General features: G+C 37.0%; 1 protein-coding gene across 5 annotated transcripts in view; it reads right to left on the bottom strand.

The window, feature by feature from the left end:
• Positions 1 to 21,874, bottom strand: part of DENND4A (DENN domain containing 4A) — a 133,137-nt gene that overhangs the window by 76,213 nt on the left and 35,050 nt on the right. For all 5 annotated transcript variants that reach the window (XM_034938962.4, XM_003827976.7, XM_024925734.5 and 2 more), the window contains 5 exons: positions 20,559 to 20,891; positions 16,798 to 17,047; positions 6,179 to 6,248; positions 3,211 to 3,380; positions 2,212 to 2,450 (listed from right to left, as the gene is read on the bottom strand). In XM_034938962.4, the coding sequence (XP_034794853.1) occupies positions 2,212 to 2,450; positions 3,211 to 3,380; positions 6,179 to 6,248; positions 16,798 to 17,047; positions 20,559 to 20,869 (1,040 nt within the window). In that variant the 5' untranslated portion in view covers positions 20,870 to 20,891. The remainder of the gene's footprint in view (positions 1 to 2,211; positions 2,451 to 3,210; positions 3,381 to 6,178; positions 6,249 to 16,797; positions 17,048 to 20,558; positions 20,892 to 21,874) is intronic.

A 21,874-nucleotide genomic window follows, 5' to 3' on the forward strand; every position in this document is an offset into this window, starting at 1 on the left:
GTAAAACTGCTGGTGACTTACTATGAATCAAGGCAGTGGCACCAAAGTGTACTAGTAGTTGCTATATTCTTTACTACTATATACTTGCAGTAAAAGAGTGTCAATATTGGCAGTAAATATTACTAATTTTATTAAGTTTTGGCTGTAGTGTACATTTAAAATTCTGTATGATGAAAGGGAAACTATACATAAATAACCTCTGTTGTATACAGAAGCACAATGGTTGTCTTGATTTTGGAAATACACTTGTGCAACTGAGTTGTGAGTGAACTTGCTGGTTTTCTCCCAAGAGTGCAATTTTTGTTTGAAAGATGACTGACAGGTCGGGTGTGGTGGCTCACACCTGTAATCCCCAGCACTCTAGAAGGCCGAGGTAGGTGTTTCACCTGAGGTCAGGAGTTCGAGACCACCCTCACCAACATGGCAAAACCTAATCTCTACCAAAAATACAAAATTAGACAAGCATGGTGGCACACGCCTGTAATCCCAGCTACTGGCAATATTTGCCAATAATTAAATACAAACTTTCAAGTGGAAATTACAATTTCGCCACCATGAGCTTGAAAGCTTCCTAATGCTCAAAAACTTTTCTAAGATAGGGGGTGATATTAACAAATGTGATTTTTTAATATTAATAATAAAATGTGTCTACATTTGGAAGATGGGATTAACTTAGCAAATCAGTATTTAACAAATGACCAATGCACAATGCTACAAAATAATGCATAAGTGAAAGTTCCACCCAAAGAGTCAAACAGAACAATAGATTTTTTCTGTTTTTTGGAGACGGAGTCTCGTTCTGTCGCCCATACTGGAGTGCAGTGGCATAATCTTGGCTCACTGCAACCTCCGCCTCCCAGGTTTAAGCAATTGTCCCTGCCTCAGCCTCCAGAGTAGATGGGATTACAGGTGCCCACAACCACAGCTGGCTTTTGTATTTTTTTTTTTTTTAGTAGAGACAGGGTTTCACCATGTTGGCCAAGCTGGTTTTGAACTCCTGACCTCAGGTGATTCACCTGCCTCAGCCTCCCAAAGTGTTGGGATTACAGGTGTGAGCCACCACACCTGCCCAGACCAATAGATTTTAATGTAACTGACAAAGTTCACTACTACAGTTTTAGATTACAAATAACCTGTAAGAAACCAGCATTTGTCAAAGCTTGGTGCAGTGTCAAAAAAAAGAATATCCTAAACTTTCTGAAAATATGATCCAAAATCCCTCCCTTTTCTACCTACATATCTGTGGGAGGCCAGGCTTTCTTTGTATATTTCAACCAAAACAACTACTGCAACAGATTGAATGCAGACCATATATGGAAGCCCAGCTATGTTTAATTAAGCTAGACATTAGAGATCTGCAAAAATGTAAAACAATGCCATTCTGCTCACTAAAGTTTTTTAGTTTTGGAAAAGTTATTTTTCAAAAAAGACATTTATATTAACATGCAATGGGTGTGTTATCTTTAAAATAAATTGATCTGGCGATTCCATTACTGCATATATTGCCAAAGAAAAAAAAATGCATTCATCTAATTTCTCCTTTACATTCATTATATGTAAATACGGTAAGGAAATTTTTTTTTTTGAGGCAGGGTCTCCCTCTGTCACCCAGGCTGGAGCGTAGTGGCATGATCGTGGCTTACTGCAACCTCTGCTTCCCGGGTTCAAGTGACTCTTGTGCCTTGGCCTCCTGAGCAGCTAGGACTACAGGCATGGGCCATGTCCAACTAATTTCTGTAGTTTTGTAGAGATGGGGTTTCACTATGTTGCTCAGGCTGGTCTCAAACTCCTGGACTCAAGAGATCTGTCTGCCTTGGCTTCCCAAAGTGCTGAGATTATGGGCGTGAACTATTACACTCAGCCCCAGTAAGAAATATTTGTAAAGGTTCATAATAAATTTAAATTATATGTAAAATAAGAATTTAAAAATTAGTAAAAAATTTTCAGCATCTGTCCAGATTAGGATCTCTAAACTTCCCAAGAGCATTAAACAAATGAAACATTAATTTCATCTCATTGGAGATAAAATTATTTTAAATAACAAGACTACAAACATACAATGGAGAAATACTACCTGACTGAAATAAACCATTTTTTTCAAATAACTCTTGAGAAATCTAGTATCCATATAAAATTTACCCAGTTGCCAACACAAATTTGCCACATAATGGAAAGATCTGTCAAATGTTGAACCAAGAACACTTAACTTACTTCTCAATTGGAAGGACATGAGGCCCAGAGATGGAATAACGATACAGAAAAGTCAGAAACTTCCTGAATGCATCAAAAAAAGGCCAGTGAGAAAGAAGACAGATGCATTTGTTAGTATGAATTGTTTTGGAACTATCAGACTTCCCATCTGCTGATGTTAAACCCAAAAGAAGTCTCTGCTTTTCTGTGAGATTCTCCTCAGAGTATGGTTCATAAAACTGAATAGCAGCACCATAAACCTGCAAAACAAGTAATATATCCAGTAAATATACTTTGTATCATATATCCAAATCACATCATCAGTTAAATATTTAATAAATGCTTGCTATGAGCCAGGTGAGAGGCTAGGTATTAAGAACACAGTGATGAAGAGACACCCCTCCTGCTTTCTTGATGTATCTAAGAACTATATAGTGCTATTCTCATGTTACCTTACTACTGAAAGAAAAGGTGTTTTGATTAAATTTATTTGTTTTATAAAGAGTGGAAGCAATTTTATCAATATTCTCTATAAGAAAATGATTGAAAATAATTACTCGGTAGAAAGTGAGATGAAACTTTAGATAACGAAATACAAATTCCAACTTTGGGCAATTCATTGAATTTCTCGGGACATCAATTTCCCTATCCATAAAATGAGGACATTAGACTTGATAATTTCCAAGGTCCCTTCCAACTATCATGTCTATAATTCTAAATTGCATTATATATTTAATAATGTTACTTTCAAAGCTTCTTTATCACAGAAAATGAATCAATGAAGGATCATCATTTGATGATGAAAAAATCTTTCACCATAATCACAAAAAAGCATTTAGGTGGATGGGACAGAATAAAAATTCTCTTTTCCTATGTCCCTGGATACAGTTATTTTAATCAACTGGAAAAGTATGCATAATGCATTCAATTTAATCAGTTTTCCCCTACTATTCCTTGCATTATAGAAAACTTGAAAATGTACAAGAAATTTGTAGATACAATTTGTCAAACACATAATACCTTTTCAGCTGAGGCTCCAGTTAAAACAAAAGTAGAAAATACAGGCAGAGGGTATTTGCTATTTGATGGCCAACATTCAATGGTTGCACCCATTGGTAAACAAAATAGAGGAACAGATTCCGGTAGTGAGAATGACTCATAATCTTCTTGAGGATATCTACAAATTAGGCCTATAAAAACAACAATAAATATTAGGTCATCATCTCTTGAATTTAGGTACTTATTATTTCAATGATGATAAAATGCTTTGTTATTTCACACATTTGGAATGCCAAAGCATTACATATATGTTCATCAAATAACACTGAATACTTTGGTAGGATTCATAGAGATTTTAACCCTTGAACATTACAACTATTAACTAACTGCTTAATATTTATCAAGCTTCATCTATAAAGGCTATGTTAAAGCTAACAAGAAAAAGATATCCTATAGAAATGCACAAACATACTCCTAAAAATTCAGCTTGTGGTCACACTACCTTAGAAAGAATACTCAGTTTTTGAAATTTTCAATATGGTTTATTTTCATCTATCTACTTCATCAGCTCTCAATAACTTTTACACATTAAAATTCATATCCCATAGGAGTATATGTTAATTTCTAGCACAAATACAGGAAAATTTTTCATAAAAATAGAAGAGTCACATATTTATAATGTCTTAGGAATAGTATCAACTCAAGCTCAGCTTCTAAATAACACCAGGTTATATGAAGATAGAGTTTTAAGTTGCCTATGATTTCACATTAGGTAAACTAATGTTTACATTAGGAAAACGGTCCAGGCATCTTCCACTGAATACACTCCAGGAAGAACCTTGTACCTCATTTTGTGGAACTAGAAACAGAAAATAGGTTCCCTGGCCATAAAGCCCTTAAAGTCAAGTAGAAACTATCACTAGACATAGCCACAAAGACAAAAAGATAAACTGGGGGAATATAAGTGGTTGTTGGTTCTGCCACTAATATATCTGTGACTTTGGACAAATGACATACTACAGGAGTATGGTTTTCTCATCTATAAAATCAGATGAAGTAGATAAACTAAGGTCCAAGGCAGTTCTAAAATTATTTAATTACATGCTAGCCAGCAAGTAGGTCCCATGAGGATCTATAGTTAACTCTGTACTACTCTCTCAGGTCATGAGGTAATTAATAAAGTCATAAAGTAAGTATAGAAATAGTGATGAAGGCCGGCTGGGCGTGGTGGCTCATGCCTGTAATCCTAGCACTTTGGGAGGCCGAGGCGGACAGACTGCCTGAACTCAGGAGTTCAAGACCAGCCTGGACAACACGGTGAAACCCCATCTCTACTAAAATACAAGAAATTAGCCAGGCGTGGCTGTGTGTGCCTGTAGTCCCAGCTACTCGGGAAGCTGAGGCAGGAGAATTGCTTGAACTCGGGAGGCGGAGGTTGCAGTGAGCCAAGATCGTGCCACTGCACTCCAGCCTTTCAATGGTTGCACCCATTGGTAAACAAAATAGAGGAACGGATTCTGGTAGTGAGAATGACTCATAATCTTCTTGAGGATATCTACAAATTAGGCCTAGGGCAACACAGTGAGATTCCATCTCCCAAAAAAAAAAAAGAAAGAAAAAAAAAGAAATATTGATGAGAGCCAGTAGCCAGCACAGCAGCTCACGCCTGTAATCTCAGCACTTTGGGAGGCTGAAGTGGAAGGATCACTTGAGCGAAGGAGTTCAAGAGCAACCTGGGCAATACAGCAAGACTCCATCTCTACTAAAAAAAAAAAAAAAAAATTAGCCAGGCACGGTGGCACATGCCACCATGTACTCTCGGTAGTCTCAGCTACTTGGGAGGCTGACGTGGGAGGACTGCTTGAGCCCAGGAGTTCAAGGTTGCAGTGAACTATGATCCCACGACTGCACTCTAGACTAGGCAACAGAGCAAAACCTTGTCTTTAAAAGAAAAAAAAAAAAAAAAAAAAAGGTGATAAATTGTAGATCTAAAAATATCAAAGGCCGGGTATGGTGGCCCTCACCTGTAATCCCATCACTTTGGGAGGCCGAGGCAAGAGGAGCGCTTGAGCCCAAGAGTTTAAGACCAACCTGGGCAACATAAGAAAGACCCTGTCTCTACAAAAATTTAAAAAATTAGCCAGGCATGCTGGGACACTCCTATAGTCCAAGGTACTAGGGAGACTGAGGCAAGAGGATACCTTGAGCACAAGAGTCTGAGGTTGCAGTGAGCTACAATCATACCACTGTACTCCAGCCTGAGCAACCGAATGAGACCCCGTACCCCCCCAAAAAAAATCAAATGTAAAAGAGAAACTTATGCCTAGAACTCTAAAAACACACATATATAAATGTATATGTATATATGTATATATTTTTAAAGATGGGGTCTATGTTGCCCAGGCTGGTCTTGAACTCCTGGGCTCAAGCAATCCTCCTGCCTCAGCCTCCGAAAAAACTGGAACCACAGGCACATGCCACCATGCCCTGCATAAAAGCAATTTTTAAAAGGCTGAATCTGTTCTCTTGTAAATAAGGTCACTATGTTTGATATTTTGAGGTCTCTGAAAACTGGACATTTTGACTATGGATTATAAAACTCCAAATTGGTTTATAATATTTTCCATTATTATGAAACATGATTTCATGTGAACTACAGCTCTTACTAAATTTAAGTATTAAAGAAATATTAATTTAAAATGAAAATACATTTTACCATATTTCTGCTGATTTAAAAACTTAAAGATAATTGAGATCTTATTATTTATTTAAACACAAGGCTTAAAATAAAAACTCACCTTATTTTAAAATTAATCTTCCATCAAGCATCCAATAAACATATAAGTGAAGACAAAAATGAGAATCAGAAGATATGGATTGTAGTCCCAGTCCTGATACTAACACAGCCTAGGCAGGTTTCTTTACTTTAACCTTTCCGGGCCCTATAATACATTTATATATGAAGTATTGCATGAAAAATTACACTTACCAGCTTTGTAAGATATAGTGTTCGTCTTTGCCACCGATTTTTTATAACACAAGTATACTGCTGATCCCCACTGGATTTAAAAAAATAGAAATATCATTTAATTTTTAAAAGGTAGGAACTTGATAAAATGGAATCTCTTTGAGCTCTCTAGTATGTATTATCTAAGATGTAGTAACAAATTTCCCTCTGCTAGCTATTTTCAGTTGGCTGTTTTGTCAATATTTTATTGGAATCACTGTCCACTTTTCTTTCAGAAGTAAATTACTACTTTTTTCCCCTTGCAACAGCAATAACATGAGGAAAACTTGACTCTTTTAAACAAAGCTAAGTCACAACCATTTAGATTTTATTCTGAGTCCAAACTGTGGGTATAAATGATAAACTATAAAGTATCTACTCAAGTGCATACCTTTGACTCCACAATCTGTTTCAGATATTGCCAGGTTTTTCTGCAATCCTTTATGCCTCAAGAGTTGTAATTTGTTAAGTCCACTTCCTTATTTCCTACTTTCTCCCAAATTCATTTCCAATCAGGCTTTAATTACCACTCCTTAAAAGAATAACTTAACTTCCAAATCTTTTTTTTTTAAATGAAGTCTCGCTCTGTCACCCAGGCTGGAGTGCAGTGGTGCGATCTTGGCTCACTGCAATCTCTGCCTCCTGGGTTCAAGTGATTCTCATGCCTCAGTCTTCCAAGTAGCTGGGATTACAGGCACGTGCCACCATGACTGGCTGATTTTTTTTTTTTTTTTTGAGATGGAGTCGCAATGGTGCAATCTCAGCTCACTGCAACCTCCGCCTCCCAGGTTCAAGTGATTCTCCTGCCTCAGCCTCCTGGAGTAGCTGGGATTACAGGAACATGCCACCATGCCCGGCCAATTTTTGTATTTTTAGTAGAGATGGGGTTTCACCATGTTGGCCATGGTGTTGGCCAGGCTGGTCTCGAACTCCTGACCTCAGGTGATCTGTCCGCCTCGGCCTCCCAAAGTGCTGGGATTACAGGCGTGAGCCACTGTGCCCAGCCTCTTTTTATTCTTAAGATTATTTATCATTACATGCTATATTTGTTTGTTTATTGTCTTTCTGACTTGAATATATGCTCAATGAGGGTAGGGATTTTGTTTTCTTCACCACTGTACTCCCAGAGGCTCACACATAGTAGTTAAATAAGTTTTACTAAATAAATATATACATAATTTATTTAAAAGTTTTGAAATAAGGGTAAAATAGTTTTATGAAACACATTCCTTACACAATCCATGCACATGAAGAAGTGTAATGTCATTGATAATTAAAAGGAGTATATAATAAAAATTTTTATTATTACAATTTAACGTGATTTGTACAACTCCACCCCTAGTACCCTGGATTGCAATAATCTCCCAAATGGTCTTCCTCCTTCCACCTTTGCTTCCCGCCACAGTCTATCACTACATAAACGAGTGATCCTTTTAAATCAAATGTCAGAGCATGTCACTATTCTGTTCAAAATCTCAGTCTCTCTCAGAATAAAAGCTAAAGTCCTTACAATCACCTAAAGGCCCTAATCATCTACCCCCAATTCCAATCTCTTTATTCTCCCCATAATTTATTCTGCTTTAAGACACACCATTTTCCTTATTGTTCCTAAAACATGCCAGGAATGGTCCCTCCTTGAGGCCTTTTGCACAGACTGTTCCCTATATTTCAAACATTCTTTGCCTGTGATATCTGAATGATTAACTTCCTTACTGCCTTCAAATATTACTTTCAAATAAGGGCTTCCCTGACCACTCAATTTAAAATTGCAACCCATTCCCCTCTACTCCCAATCCCCTTTTATGACTCTTTTAGGTTTTCTTTTTTACTACAGCACTTAACACTTTCTAACATACTATACTTTAAAAGTTATTTGTTTAAAATTTATTATCATCTATTTTCCTCCACTCTGTTATCATTAATACCTAAAACAGTGCCTGGTGCATTACAGGTACTCCATAAAGTATTTGCTGAATGAATTAATCTTGGAGCAGAGGTTTCTAGGTAGAAGGAATGTCAAGAGGAAAGGCCCTGATACAAAAGTATGCCCGTCATGACCTAAGAGCTAAAGAGGCAATGACAGCAGAGAAGAGTAAATGAGATACTGATGGGAGATAAGGAAGCCAGATCATGTGGGTCCTTTTAGGCTGTTTTAAGGATTTTGGCTTCTATTACTCTTGGAGATAGTGAAAGCCACTGGAGGGTTTCGAGCAGAAGAGAGGCATTATTTGACATACAGTTAAAAGGTCACTCTGAGTACTATGTTGAGAAGTGGGGGTGGGAGACAAGGAAGAAAGCAAGTACTCATAATTATTTTGGATCAGTAATCCAGGCAAAAATTATGAGAGTTTGAATAAGGGTAGCAACAGTGGGAATGATGAAAAGAGGTCAGATTCTGGGTATATTCTGAAAATACAGACACAAAAAAATCCTATCTGATTATATGAAGTACAGTATAAGAGTCAAAGATGATGCCAATGCCTGAGTAACAGGAAGGAAGAAACTCAATTGAGATGGAGAAGACTGTGGATAAAGCAGGTTTGGGGTGAAGATAAGGGGTTCAGTTTTAGACATGTTAAGTTTGAAACATCTATTAGACATCCAAGTGAAGAACTAAATAGAGCTAAGGTGAGCGGTCTGAAATGGACACACAAACTTGAGAGAGGTCACCATTTGATGTATAGGTGATGAGAGATAAATTTACATGGCACACTTCCTCACCTCCATGGGGTATCAACTCAAACATCATCTTATCAGAGAGTCTTCCTTTCACCATTTTACATACAATAACAAGGCTCCCTCCACCCTGCCCAGTCCTCCCTATCACCCCTCTCTTGCATTTTTTTTCCTCCTTAGCATGTATCACCATTTGGTGTATTATATATTTTCTTAACTATTATCTGAATACAAAAAAGTTTACTTACATAAGACTAAGTAAACATTAGTGGGTAGCTCTGAGAGACTCATAAAGTATAAGCTTTTAGTGTCTGAACTTTGTATCTATTTTGAATGTACAGAAGCCTTTTTGTTGGCTTGTTTCTCATGTAATCCTTTCAAGAATTAAATAAGAATTGTACTTACTAGAGTCATTTCTGAATAAAAAATGCATTATATACCTGTCAAAAGCCAGGTGACAAGAGGTGACAAGTAGTTACTTAAAGGTAACGACTAAAACTTTGGAAAAATATCAGTATTACAGAAAATACAGACAAGTTATATAAGTATTTTCATGTAAGAAGCCAAGTGTCTGAATATAAATTATTTTCCAACTTTGGTTTCTCTGATATTTAGTTCACACTCACTTAATCAAGTTCTCATTTAGATGTACTTAAAAATCTGATGAATAACAATGAGAAGATATCATAAATAGCACTATATGATCATTTAATAATATTTTATCAAGAAATGACAATCTCCTGAGTATTCAAAAACATAAATCTTTGCTTTTCAACTTTAAGTATCTGTCAGCCTTCCAAATACTGAATAGCTAACAGCATAATGTGGTCAAACTAAAGTGAAAGAGAATAATATTCAAATATCTCTCTTATTTAAAACACATAATACACATAAAATAATATGTCTGGCTATCTGCAAATATCTTACTAAAAAACAAAAACCCTTAACCTTTTATTTTAATATAGTTTAATGAATTATGTTGAGATTGTAGCCTTGGGAAATTTTCTCTTGATGGAAAAATATTAAAGCATTTATAAAAATAAAATCCCAACACAGCAATGAACATAAGCAACATTTAACACACTAATCTACTGGAAAAATATTTTTTAAGTCACATGAATATGTAAAAGTCAAGCAGATATTATGAATATAGGCAAACAAATTTGGTTTATCAAATGGATAAAAAAAATTTTATAAAAATGGGCTCTCTATTGGAAAGTCCCAACTCTACTTCCCAATAAATCCAATTTGTAAAGATAGCAAGAAAACTTCAATAATAACTTTGGTGACAATAAAAAAAGAACTATATGACCATTTGGATATAGTAGAAACCAAAAGGAATATTCTATAATGAAAAACAAGGAGTTAGAAATGCAGTATAAGTTACGGGGCTCTGTAGGAAAGAGAACCATGGATATTAAAATTAAGAGCGGGGCCAGGCATGGTGGCTCATGCCTGTAATCCCAGCACTTTGGAAGGCCGAGGTGGGCGGATCACCTGAGGCCAGGAGTTTGAGACCGGCCTGGCCAACATGGTGAAACCCCGTCTCTACCAAAAAAAAAATACAAAAATTAGCAGGATGTGGTGGCGGGCACCCTTAATCCCAGCTACGCAGGAGGCTGAGGCAGGAGAATCCCTTGAACCCAGGAGGCGGAGGTTGCGGTGTGCAGAGATCATACCATCGCACTCCAGCCTGGGCGACAAGAGTGAAACTCCGTCTCAAAAAAAAAAAAAAAAAAGGAATTAAAAGCATTTTCCAAATTTTTTTTACACACAAGGTTCAAGGTGAAAAAAGAAGGAGGCATTGTTCTAAAACTACTTTAAACTCTCTACCAGTAAGTATCCACATTGTGGTTTGCCACAGCAAAAACTTACTTTCAAATTCTTCCTCTTTCCCCCAGAATTAGGTACATGATTTAATTACTTCCTTTGTTAACAATTCTACTTTTTTCTCTTTTTTTTTTTTTTTTTTTTTTGAGACGGAGTCTCGTTCTGTCACGCAGACTGGAGTGCAGTGGCATGATCTCGGCTCACTGCAACCTCTGCCTCCCAGGTTAAAGCAATTCTCCTGCCTCAGCCTCCCGAGTAGCTGGGATTACAGGTGTGCACTACCAGGCCTGGCTAATTTTTGTATTTTAGTAGAGACAGGGTTTCAGCATGTTGGCCAGGCTGGTCACGAACTCCTGACCTCAAGTGATCCAACTGCCTCAGCCTCCCAAAGTGTTGGGATTACAGGTCACAGCACCCGGCTCAATTCTACTTTTCTAAGTAAACTCGCTAAATCAAATGCTGACATTCTTGGACAGTTGTAAAACAAGAGCCATGTGGAAAGAGTATTTAAAAAATACCCTTAAGGAGACTCAGCCGGGTGCAGTGGCTCACATCTGTAATCCCAGCACTTTGGGAGGCCGAGGCAGGCGGATCACTTGAGATCAGAAGTTCAAGACCAGCCTGACCAATATGGTAAAACCCTGTTCTCTACTAAAAAAATGGTAAAACCCTGTCTCTACTAAAAAAAAAAAAAAAAATACAAAAATTGGCCGGGCGTGGTGGCGCATGCCTGTAATCCCAGCTACTTGGGAGGTTGGGATAGGACAATCACTTGAACCCAGGAGGTGGAGGTTGCAGGGAGCCGAGATCGCACCACTACACTCCATCCTGGGTGACAAAGTGAGACTCTGTTTAAAAAAAAAAAAATACTCTTAACGAGAGTCAAAAACTAAGGAGATAGTCTCAAATTTGCCAAAAATTAGCTGTGTGTTTTAAAGCAAGTCAAGCAAGCTACGTGGACTAAATATTCTTCTTCACAAATTTTTGCAATTTTAGATTGTATGACCACTCTAAGTTCTCATCCAGCTCTAAAATACTGTAATTATGTTCTAATATCAAATCAAAGTCCAAATCATTTAAGGCTATGGTCCAAGGTTTAAAACAAAGTAATTTTCGAAAACTCTTTCTATAAGCTTAATATGGATTAAACTAGATGCTATTATCATCCTCATTTTACAATCACGTAACAGGCACAGAGAGGTTAAGTTACTTGTCCCAGGTCACACAGCCAGTAACGGTCAGAGATAGGATACAGACCCAGACACTCTAGAACCAGAGTTTGTGCTCTGAATCACTAATCTATACTGATTTTAATCACTATGAAATACAGATATCCTGTGCTATCTTATTGAGAGGGTTAAAACCAAATTCAGGGTCCCAAAATTTGTACTGTATCCAGCCACATATCAATACACCCCAGTTTTTCGTCTTTTTGCTTTATCTTAACCCTCAGTATCTCATGTTGCTATATTAAGAAAGTAAAAATAGTTTTAAAAATCTGCTTCCTGGCCAGGCACAGTGGCTCATACCTGCAATCCCAGCACTTTGGGAGGCTCAGGTGGGCGGATCACAAGGTCAGGAGTTCAAGATCAGCCTGACCAACGTGGTGAAACCCCATCTCTACTAAATATACAAAAATAGTCGGGCGTGGTGGCGCGCGCCTGTAATCCCAACTACTCAGGAGGCTGAGGCAGGAGAATCACTTGAACCCGGGAGGTGGAGGTTGCAGTGAGCCAAGATGGCACCACTGCACTCCAGCCTGGGCGACAGAGCGATACTCCGTCTCAAAAAAGGAAAAAAAAAAGTCTGCTTCCCTACACTTCAGAAAAAGGAACATGAATTTTTAAAAAGTCAACTTCCATAAAAACTTAACACATGTTGAAATGTGTATAAAATCTTTAGATCTTAGCAAAGTGTTAATTTACATAATTATAATAGGACACTGTAAATATCTGCTCTAACATCAAGAAATTAGCTTTTGAGGAAAAATTAAAAAATTAAACAAAATCCACACAAGATAGGGTGAGAAAAAATAAAATAAAATAAAAAGAAATTAAATTTACAGCTAAGCAAAGTCACTCATGCCTGCAATCCTAGTGCTTTGGGAGGCCAAGGAGGGAGGATTGCTTGAGGCCAGGAGCTCAAGACCAGCCTGGGCAATACAATAAGACCCAATATCTACAAAAAATTTTGAAAATTAGTCAAGCATGGTGGTGCATGCCTGTAGTCTCAGTTATTTGGGAGGCTGAAGCAGGAGAATCACGTTAGCCCAGGAGTTTGAGGCTACAAAGAGCTATGATCATGCTACTGATGTACTCCAGCCTGGGTGACAGAACAAGATCCTGTCTCTAAAAAAAAAAAAAACAAAAAAAACAAAGAAAAAGAAAGAAAGAAATTAAATTTAAAATTTTGTGATTAAAAACCCAATTGTTGGCCAGGCACAGGGGCTCATGTCTGTAATCCCAGTACTTTGGGGGACTGAAGAGGAATGCTGGAGCTCAGGAGTTCAAGACGAGCCTGGGGTATGTAGGGAAACCTCAATTCTACAAAAAAGTTAAAAATTAGCCAGATGTGGTGGTGCACACCTGTGGTCAATCCACTGAGCTGCTCGAGAGGCCAAAGTGGGAGGATCACTTGAGCCCAAGAGGTCGAGGCTACAATGAGCCATGAGCAGTCCACTATACTCCAGCCTGGGCAACAGAACAAGACCCTGTCTCTAAAAAAAAAAAAAACAAAAAGAAAAACCCAATTGTTTCTTCAGAGCAGCTGCAGTAGAAAAAAAGAAAAAAGAGACCCAATTGTTGACAAAATTATGAAAAAAAACCAATATTCTCGTACTTTATTGGTAGGAATTTTAATTGGTTAAACCCTTCTGGATAAAATCTTAATAGTAAATATACGCTTTGATCCAGAAATTCCAGGACGAACCATAAGGAAATAATTAATGCAGTACAATGCTCAGGAGTTTGGTTCTGGAGTTCTGCAGCCTGAATTTGAATCTTGCTTTAACTATTAATTGAAGGTATGATCATGGGAAAGTAACCACCTCTTTAACTCTCAAATTTTCTTCTTTGTAAAATGGGGAGAAAATACCTATTCAGGGTGGTTGTGTGGAACTGAGTTATTGAATGTGAAATACTTAGAACGGTGTATAGCACAGAAGAGCTAAATAAATGTAACTTGTTTTATAGAAGATTTAGTTATAAGTATGTTCATAACGGCTTGCTTGCAACATTTTTAAAAACCAGAATCTAAAGGTCTTTACAAAAGAGGATAATAAATAAATTGTGGCACATCCATTTAATACAATAATATTTAGCCATTCAATAATATATTTAATACACTGATATTAAGTATATTTAATATTTAATAAATATATTACAATATTATCAACCTCCACAATAAGCAAAGAAATGCAAATTAAAATTAGAACAATTTTGTATTATATAGTCAATAATTAAAAAGTCAATAATTGGTAACAACCAATGTTGGTGAGGTGTGGGAATGTAGGAAATAGCATTCTCATAAACTATGCCTGCTGGGAGTAAAAACTGCCACAGCGTTTTCAGAACAATTATTTCAACACTTTCAAAATGGTCAGCATACTCATGGACCCATCAGTTCCACTTACAATTACTTACTCTTCCAGAGACACTCAAATATCTACAGAAAATGCACAGCATTAATCAAAGTAGCATTACTAGGAATGGAAAAAACTGAAAATAACTTGTATTCATCATTCTGCATTTGTACTTTCTGGAATACTATGCAGTTGTTAAAATAATTAAGTAGAAAGTTAAATAAACTGATAAAGATAGAAAAAAGGCTTATATCAGAAATATAAAGAAATTTTCATTTTTTTCATACTATACAATCATAAAAAAAGAATGAAATCATGTCTTGTGCAGCAACGTGGATGCAGCTGGAGGTCATCATCCTAAGCAAACTAATGCAGAAACAGAAAACTAAATACTGCATTTTCTCGCTTATAAGTGAGAGCTAAATATTGGGTATACCTGGACATAAAGATGGGAACAAAAGACGCTGGGGACTACTAGAGGGGGAAGACAGGGAGGAAAGCAACGGCTGATAAACCACCCATTGGGTTCTATGCTCACTATCTGGGTGATGGGTTCAATCACACCCTAAATCTCAGCATCATGCAATATATACCTTTGTAACAAACCTGCAAATGTACTCCGATTTTAAAATAAAAAGTGAAAAAAGAAAAAGGAAATACAAAAAAATTCAAATTAAAAAAAAGGATTAATTTATTATATATACCCCACATATGTGAACACAAAAGGGTCTGGAAGGACACAAGTCAAATTGCTCATTGTTACCCCTGACAAAACATGGAAGTAGGAACAAGAACCTTCATTTTCTCACTTTCTACTCCATAGATCTACAATTTGTATACTCCTCGCCCTCCAATTTTCTTTGAGTATACATTCCTTTTTTTTTTAAATTTAAAACAGTAATAAAAGAACAAAGACAAGACAGTTAAGGATCATGCATGGGAGGACTTTGGCTTTTACTAAGAGTGAGATGAGAAGCCATTAACGGTTTTAAGCAGAGTAGTGATAGGATCTGATTTATGTTTTTAAAGGATCACTCTTGTCTATGCAAAGAATATGATAGAGAGAGCAGAAGTGGAAGAACTGATCAGTTAGATAAAAAACTATGGCCTGCATTTGGCCCAAGGTCTTTTCTTGTATATCTAAACTAAGAATAGTTTTTGCTTTTATAAAGGGTTAAAAAAAAGAGATGACTATGAGACAGAGATTGTATGACCTGTAAAACTTAATTTATCACCCAGCTCTTTAAAGAAAAAATTTGCCTGACCCCTGGATTAGGACACTACTGCAATAATCCCATTAAGAGACAATTATGGCTTAGACCAGGGTTATGGCAATAGAGGCGTTGTGAAGTGGCCATGTTCGAGATACATTTTGAAATTATAGCTAACAGAGTTTACAGAAGAACTGAATGAGGAGAAGATAAAGGTTAAGTTTACTCCAAGGTTTTTCAGTGTGAGTTACCAGAAGAATGGAATTTCCATTTGCTAGATAAGGAAGACTATAAGCAGGTTTGGAGAGAAACATCAGGAGTTCAGTTTTGGACATATTAAATTTGAGATGCTTCATTAGATGAGATATTCAAGAAGGGATGATGAATTAGAGAAGTCCAGATTAGACAAATTTAGAAGTCATCCACACGTGGCCTATATTTAAATGATTAGATCACCAAAGGAGTATGTTTAGGTGGTGAAGATAAATGCTTTGAGGACTGAACCATGAGGCACTCCATTGTGTAGGGATGGGGAGATGAAAAGGAATCAGCAAAGGCAGAAAGGGAATGACTGGTGAGGTAAAAGGAAAAAGCAAGAGAGTACCTAAGAAGAGAGTATATTTCTTCTTCATTGCACTGTTTCAAGAAGGAAGAAGTAACCGTTTATATAGAAACCTGCTGAAAAATTAAAACAAAGTATTGATCTCTGGATATGACAACAAGAGAAATCTTGATGGAGTGATGGAGACAAAAGGCTGACTGGAAAGAGCAAAGTGAGGAATGGGGCAGAATATACTCAACTCTTTTTAGAACTTTTACTGTAAAGGATAATGAAATGAGGCAATGAAAGCAGAGGAATATGAGATCAAGAAGTTTTGCAAAGATAAGAAATATTTGCATGTTGGAGGAAATAGGGAGGGAAAAACCAATGATTTACAAAAAAGTAGGGAGGACTGCTAAAGCCATGTCCTCAAATGGGTAAATTGAGATGTGGGATCTAGTCCCGTTGAGGTGTGGGATCTAGTCACAAGTGGAAGGATACTCACTGTTTTTGTAGTGGGCAGGAGGGGTGGGGGATATTATTTTTTTAATTTAGAAAAAAGTACTTTGCATAGTTTCTTTTGAAAGTACAACCAAAGTACTTTCCAAAAAGTAAAATATCTAATATCTTTAAAAACACATTTTTCAATTCTGTAATTATACTATGCTGTTTTCCAAAAAAAAAAAAAAAAAAAAAAAGATGTATTTAAAATTATGCTCTTTTCATCAGTGGTTAATGTTACCAGTGCAAGTAAGTCACTTACCATACTGTTATTGAGATTCTTGTCGACTTTGCAGAACGTGTGTGGTGGGCTTTCTCCTTTACTGGGTATAATAATACATATGTCAGTGACAGCCAACGTATTCTGAGTCATGTTTTCAGAGGCTCTTCGGTAAGTGATATAAATTCTTTGTGATGAGGTACTCCCACTAATATTTGCGGGGCGCCCATAGGGAGTACTCTGAATAATTTCACAACCCTGTTTCAATCTTTCTTTCCAGTCATATAAAACCCTAAAAATAAATTTTTAAAAATAAATACACAAATACACAAAGCACTTTAAATATGAAAAGTAATATTCTCAGGCATCATCAACTGATCCTTAAATGTAGTAGCATGGTAAAAATATTCCAATCTTACTGCAATTTTGAAATGCATGGTCTTGTATGAATTAAAGAATAACTCTTTTCCCCACCAAAAACTTTGTTTTAAGGAAAAATTCTGACAAACCATTGTGTTTGTTAATATAAACCAGAGAAAGGTACAATTAAATGTGAAGGTACCTGTTTTGGCACATCATTTAATATAGTTATTAATTTATTTTTTGTCTCTAAAACAAGCACCTTCTTTAGAAAAAGCAACTGGGCATTTTGGCCAAAGTTAAAATTTTACAAAAGGTTACTTGCCCAACTGTGTAGAGTCTGCTTGCACGCTTTTATCTCCAATACTTTCCTTAGCTTTAAGAGACAGTTTTAGGCTAAGAGAATGTAACTTCAAATCCATCCTTAATCAAAAGTCTGGGTGAGGCACTACGCTTTTATTTTCTCTTTATTGGGGTAAAATCATAGGCTTTTAGTACAGGGTGGACCTGGCATCCATTCATTAAGTTTTCTATACTTAAGCACTAAGGAACACTAAAAAAACATAGTGCTTAAATAACATTAGTTTATTCCCTCACTAAATTCATTGATTTGTACTTTAATGCCAAGTCCTTGGCACTAGTAAAAAAATAAAAATAAAATAAGCTATATATGGTTTTTTTGAGACAGAGTCTCGGAGTCTCACTCTGTCACCCAGGCTGGAGTGCAGGGTTGTGATCTCAGCTCACTGCAACCTCTGCCTCCAATGTTCAAGCGACTCTCCAGCCTCAGCCTCCCGAGTAGCTGGGATTACAGGCGTGTGGCACCACACCTGACTAATTTTTGTATTTTTAGTAGAGACAAAGTTTCACCATGTTGGCCAGGCTGATCTCGAACTCCTGACCTCAAGTGATCTGTCTGCCTCGGCCTCCCAAAGTGTTGGGATTACAGGTGTAAGCCACTGTGCCTAGCTACAAATTAAATATGTTTCTGCATTTGCTATAAAGCTATAAATTAAATGTGTTTTTGCATTTGCTATAAAACTTGTAACAGCAATGTCTTCATCATCAATCAATATTTCTCATATAAAATCCACTATACAAATAAAATTTAATGCCAAAAACTGGTCAAATTATTTCTTTCTTTTTTTTTTTTTTTTGAGATGAAGTTTCGCTTTTGTTGCCCAGGCTGAAGTGCAATGGCATGATCTTCACTCACTGCAACCTCCGCCTCCTGGATTCAAGCAAGTATCCTGCCTCGGCCTCCCAAGTAGCTGAAATTACAGGCACGCACCACTACACCACACTAAGCTTGTGTTTTTAGTAGAGACAGGGTTTCACCATGTTGGTCAAGCTGATCTCGAACGCCTGACCTCAGTTGATCTACCCACCTAGGCCTCCCAAAGTGCCGGGATTACAGGCATGAGCCACTGTGCCTGGCCAAATTATTTCTAATATAAGTTTTAATTTCACTTTTTCTTCTGGCCATCAACAAATTAAAAAAAAATCTTCTCAATATTTTGAAAATTTACAGTTAAATTTGATGCTTAATCATAGCAACTGCGTGAATCCTAATGTTAGCTTAAGTGCTTATTCTTCCTTCTTTTGATCTTGTTTTGCTTTTTCTTAACTTAAAAAAGGCACCTACACACAGAGAAGTTAGACAATCTAAATTCAAATTCCTACCACCTGTTACTAGCTGCAGTTCTGTAAGCAGTTACTTAACCTCTCTGAGCCTTATAGTCAGCTATAAAATCTAAACATTTTGGCTTCAAAGGATTCCATAAAGAAAAGTAAAAAGAACCTACAGAAAATATTTGTAAATCATTTAACTGATAAGCGGCTTTATCTAGAATATATTAAGAACTCTTATAGCTCAACAAACAAAAAGACAACCAAATTAAAAATGGGGAAAGGATCTGAATAGACATTTCTCCGAAGATATACAAACTTGTCAGTAAGCACATAAAAAGATGCTCAACATCATTAGCCATCAAGTGAATGCAAATCAAGACCATATGAGATACCATCTCACACCTGCTGGGACAGCAATAATCAAAATAATATGAAATGCTGACTAGGACGGAGAAATTGGAACCCTCATGTACCGCAAGTGGGAATGCAATATGGTACAGTTTGCTTAGCAGTCTGGCAGTTCCTTAAAAGATTGAACATGGAATTACCATTACAACCCAGCAATGTCACTCCTAGGTATATACAAATAAAAAATGGAAATACATGTCCACATAAAAACTTGCACATGAATATTTATGGCAATATTATTTATAATAGCCAAGAAGTGGAAAAGTCTCAAACATCCATCAACAGATGAATAAACTGTGGTATACCCATATGATGGAATATTATTCAGTCATAAAATGGAATAAAGTACCGACACATACTATAACATGGATGAACCTTGAAAACATTATGCTAAGAAGTCAGTCAAAAAAGATCATATACATAGTATGATTCTATTTATATGAAATGTGCAAAATAGGCAAATCCATAAAGACAGAAAGTAGCCAAAGGCTAAGTGAGTTAGGAAATTGGGTAGCAACTAAGGAGTACAGGGTTTCTTTTTGGCATGATAAAAATGTCATAGAATTTATTGTGGTGATGGTTGCAAAACTCTGAAAATACTAAAAACTATTGAATTGTACACTTTAAATAAATGAGTGGCTGTATGGTATACGAATTGTATCTCAATAGTAAAGCACTCTAAGTAAAGCTCTAATTTACCCCAATATCCTTCTTTGATACACACAGTTAACAATCCATCTATAATGGGGCTGGGTGTGGTGGCTCACATCTGTAATCCCAGTACTTTGGGAGGCCAAGGCAGGAAAATCACTTGAGGCCAGGAGTTTGAGACTAGCCTGGGCAACATTGCAAGACCCTGTCTCTACAAAAAAATTGAAAACTAGCCAGGTGTGACGGCGTGTATCTATAGTCCCAGCTACTCAAGAGGCTGGGGCAGGAGGATCACTTGAGGCCAGGAGTTTGAGGCTGTAGTGAGCTATGATCATGCCACTGCACTCCAGCTGGGTGATAGAGATTAACCCTGTCCCTTTAAAAAGAAAAAAATCCATCTATACTGATCATTATAACATGCTTAAAAGCCTTTTTTCATACTTTAAAAATAATCAAAAATTTTCCAATCAGGATAACACTTTAATTTTCTAGTACTTTCCTGCAAATGTTTTTCAAATTCTCTCCCCTGCCTCTAACTGAAAGAAACCCAGGCAAGGTAAGACTGCTGGGAACTGCAGGATAAAGAGAGACAAAAGGAAACAGGGAGAGAATACAGGTTTCTGAATACAAACTTGTCTATTTTTCTAAATCTGCCATACATCTATTAATGACCAAAATGAACAGTTAATCTCCAAATCTACAAGGCATATTATTTGGATCAATAACAGTAAGTCGTTTAAAAAAATACTTACCCCAGATCTGTAAGTGGAGGCTTATCTCTTCCTCTTCTATAGCAAAGGTAAATCTGTGGCCCCACAAGACTTCCATTATTAAGATCAGCTGACAATCCAGTTGGGGTAACATCAATACAGATATAATCCTGTGGGACTTCCTCCCCAAGAGATTTGATAATAACTGAAACATCTGTAATAGGTTCTTTTGGTTTAGCTACTTTATGACAAGCATCATTGAAGTGAATTTCTTCTTCTAGAGGCTTTGAAACATCAGTTAATCCTGCTACAACAAAGTAGTCAGCAACACGAGGCCCCTTGTCTTCAATCATCTTCCATTACAGAAGGTTACATCTAAAAGGAAAGTAAAAGACTAGTACTCCCCTATAATAAGCAAAATAAATACAAGTGGTTTGTGTGCAAATAAGAACAAAAAACTACAAAAAGAGCACTAGTTCCTTGATAAACACAGTAGCATTATATATTTAACTTACATGTAAAAAGAATTTAACAATCAAAACATCTTTAGTAATCTTTTATTATAAAAGTAATGGATGAATTCCCAATTTTGGCAATATGGAAACCTACATTACCTAAGTAGACAACAAAAAGAGATCTTTTTAAATGCACAGTCTGGCCAGGTGCAGTGGCTCACGCCTGTAATCCCAGCACTTTGGGAGGCCAAGACAGGTGGATCACCTGAGGTCAAGAGTTTGAGACCAGCCTGGCCAACATGGTGAAACCTTGTCTCTACTAAAAATACCAAAAATTAGCTGGGCGTGGTGGCAGGTGCCTGTAATCCCAGCTACTCAGGAGGCTGAGGCAGGAGAATCTCCTGAATCCGGGAAGCTGAGGTTGCAGTGAGCCGAGATCAGACCACTGCACTCCAGCCTGGGTAAAAAGAGTGAAACTCCATCTCAAATAAATAAATAAATAAATAAATAAATGCACAGTCGTTCAGTAAACGCTTTTAAATATAAATCTTACACAGACTTGTAAGAATGTAAGGGAAATTCCTAGGTCCCCAAAACACTGAAGAAACCAAAAGTCAGAATGCAGTCTGTAAACTACCACTGAGTAGGGAAATTTACTGATCTCCTCAATAATCAAGAGGCTTGTGTGTTTATTTTGTTTTATTCTTCTGAGATTGGGGGGGGGGGGTCTCACTATGTTGCCCAGGCTGGTCTTGAACTCCTGGGGTCAAGTGATCCTCCCATCTCAGTCTACCAAAGTGCTGGGATTACAGGCATAAGCCACTGCACCTGATCCGGTTTGTGTTTTAGAAGGCATTAAAAGCATGGGAGATAAGCACTTCAGACCACATAGATAGAGAATTG

Source organism: Pan paniscus, chromosome 16 (assembly GCF_029289425.2).
Source record: "Pan paniscus chromosome 16, NHGRI_mPanPan1-v2.0_pri, whole genome shotgun sequence".
Taxonomy (NCBI): domain Eukaryota; kingdom Metazoa; phylum Chordata; class Mammalia; order Primates; family Hominidae; genus Pan; species Pan paniscus.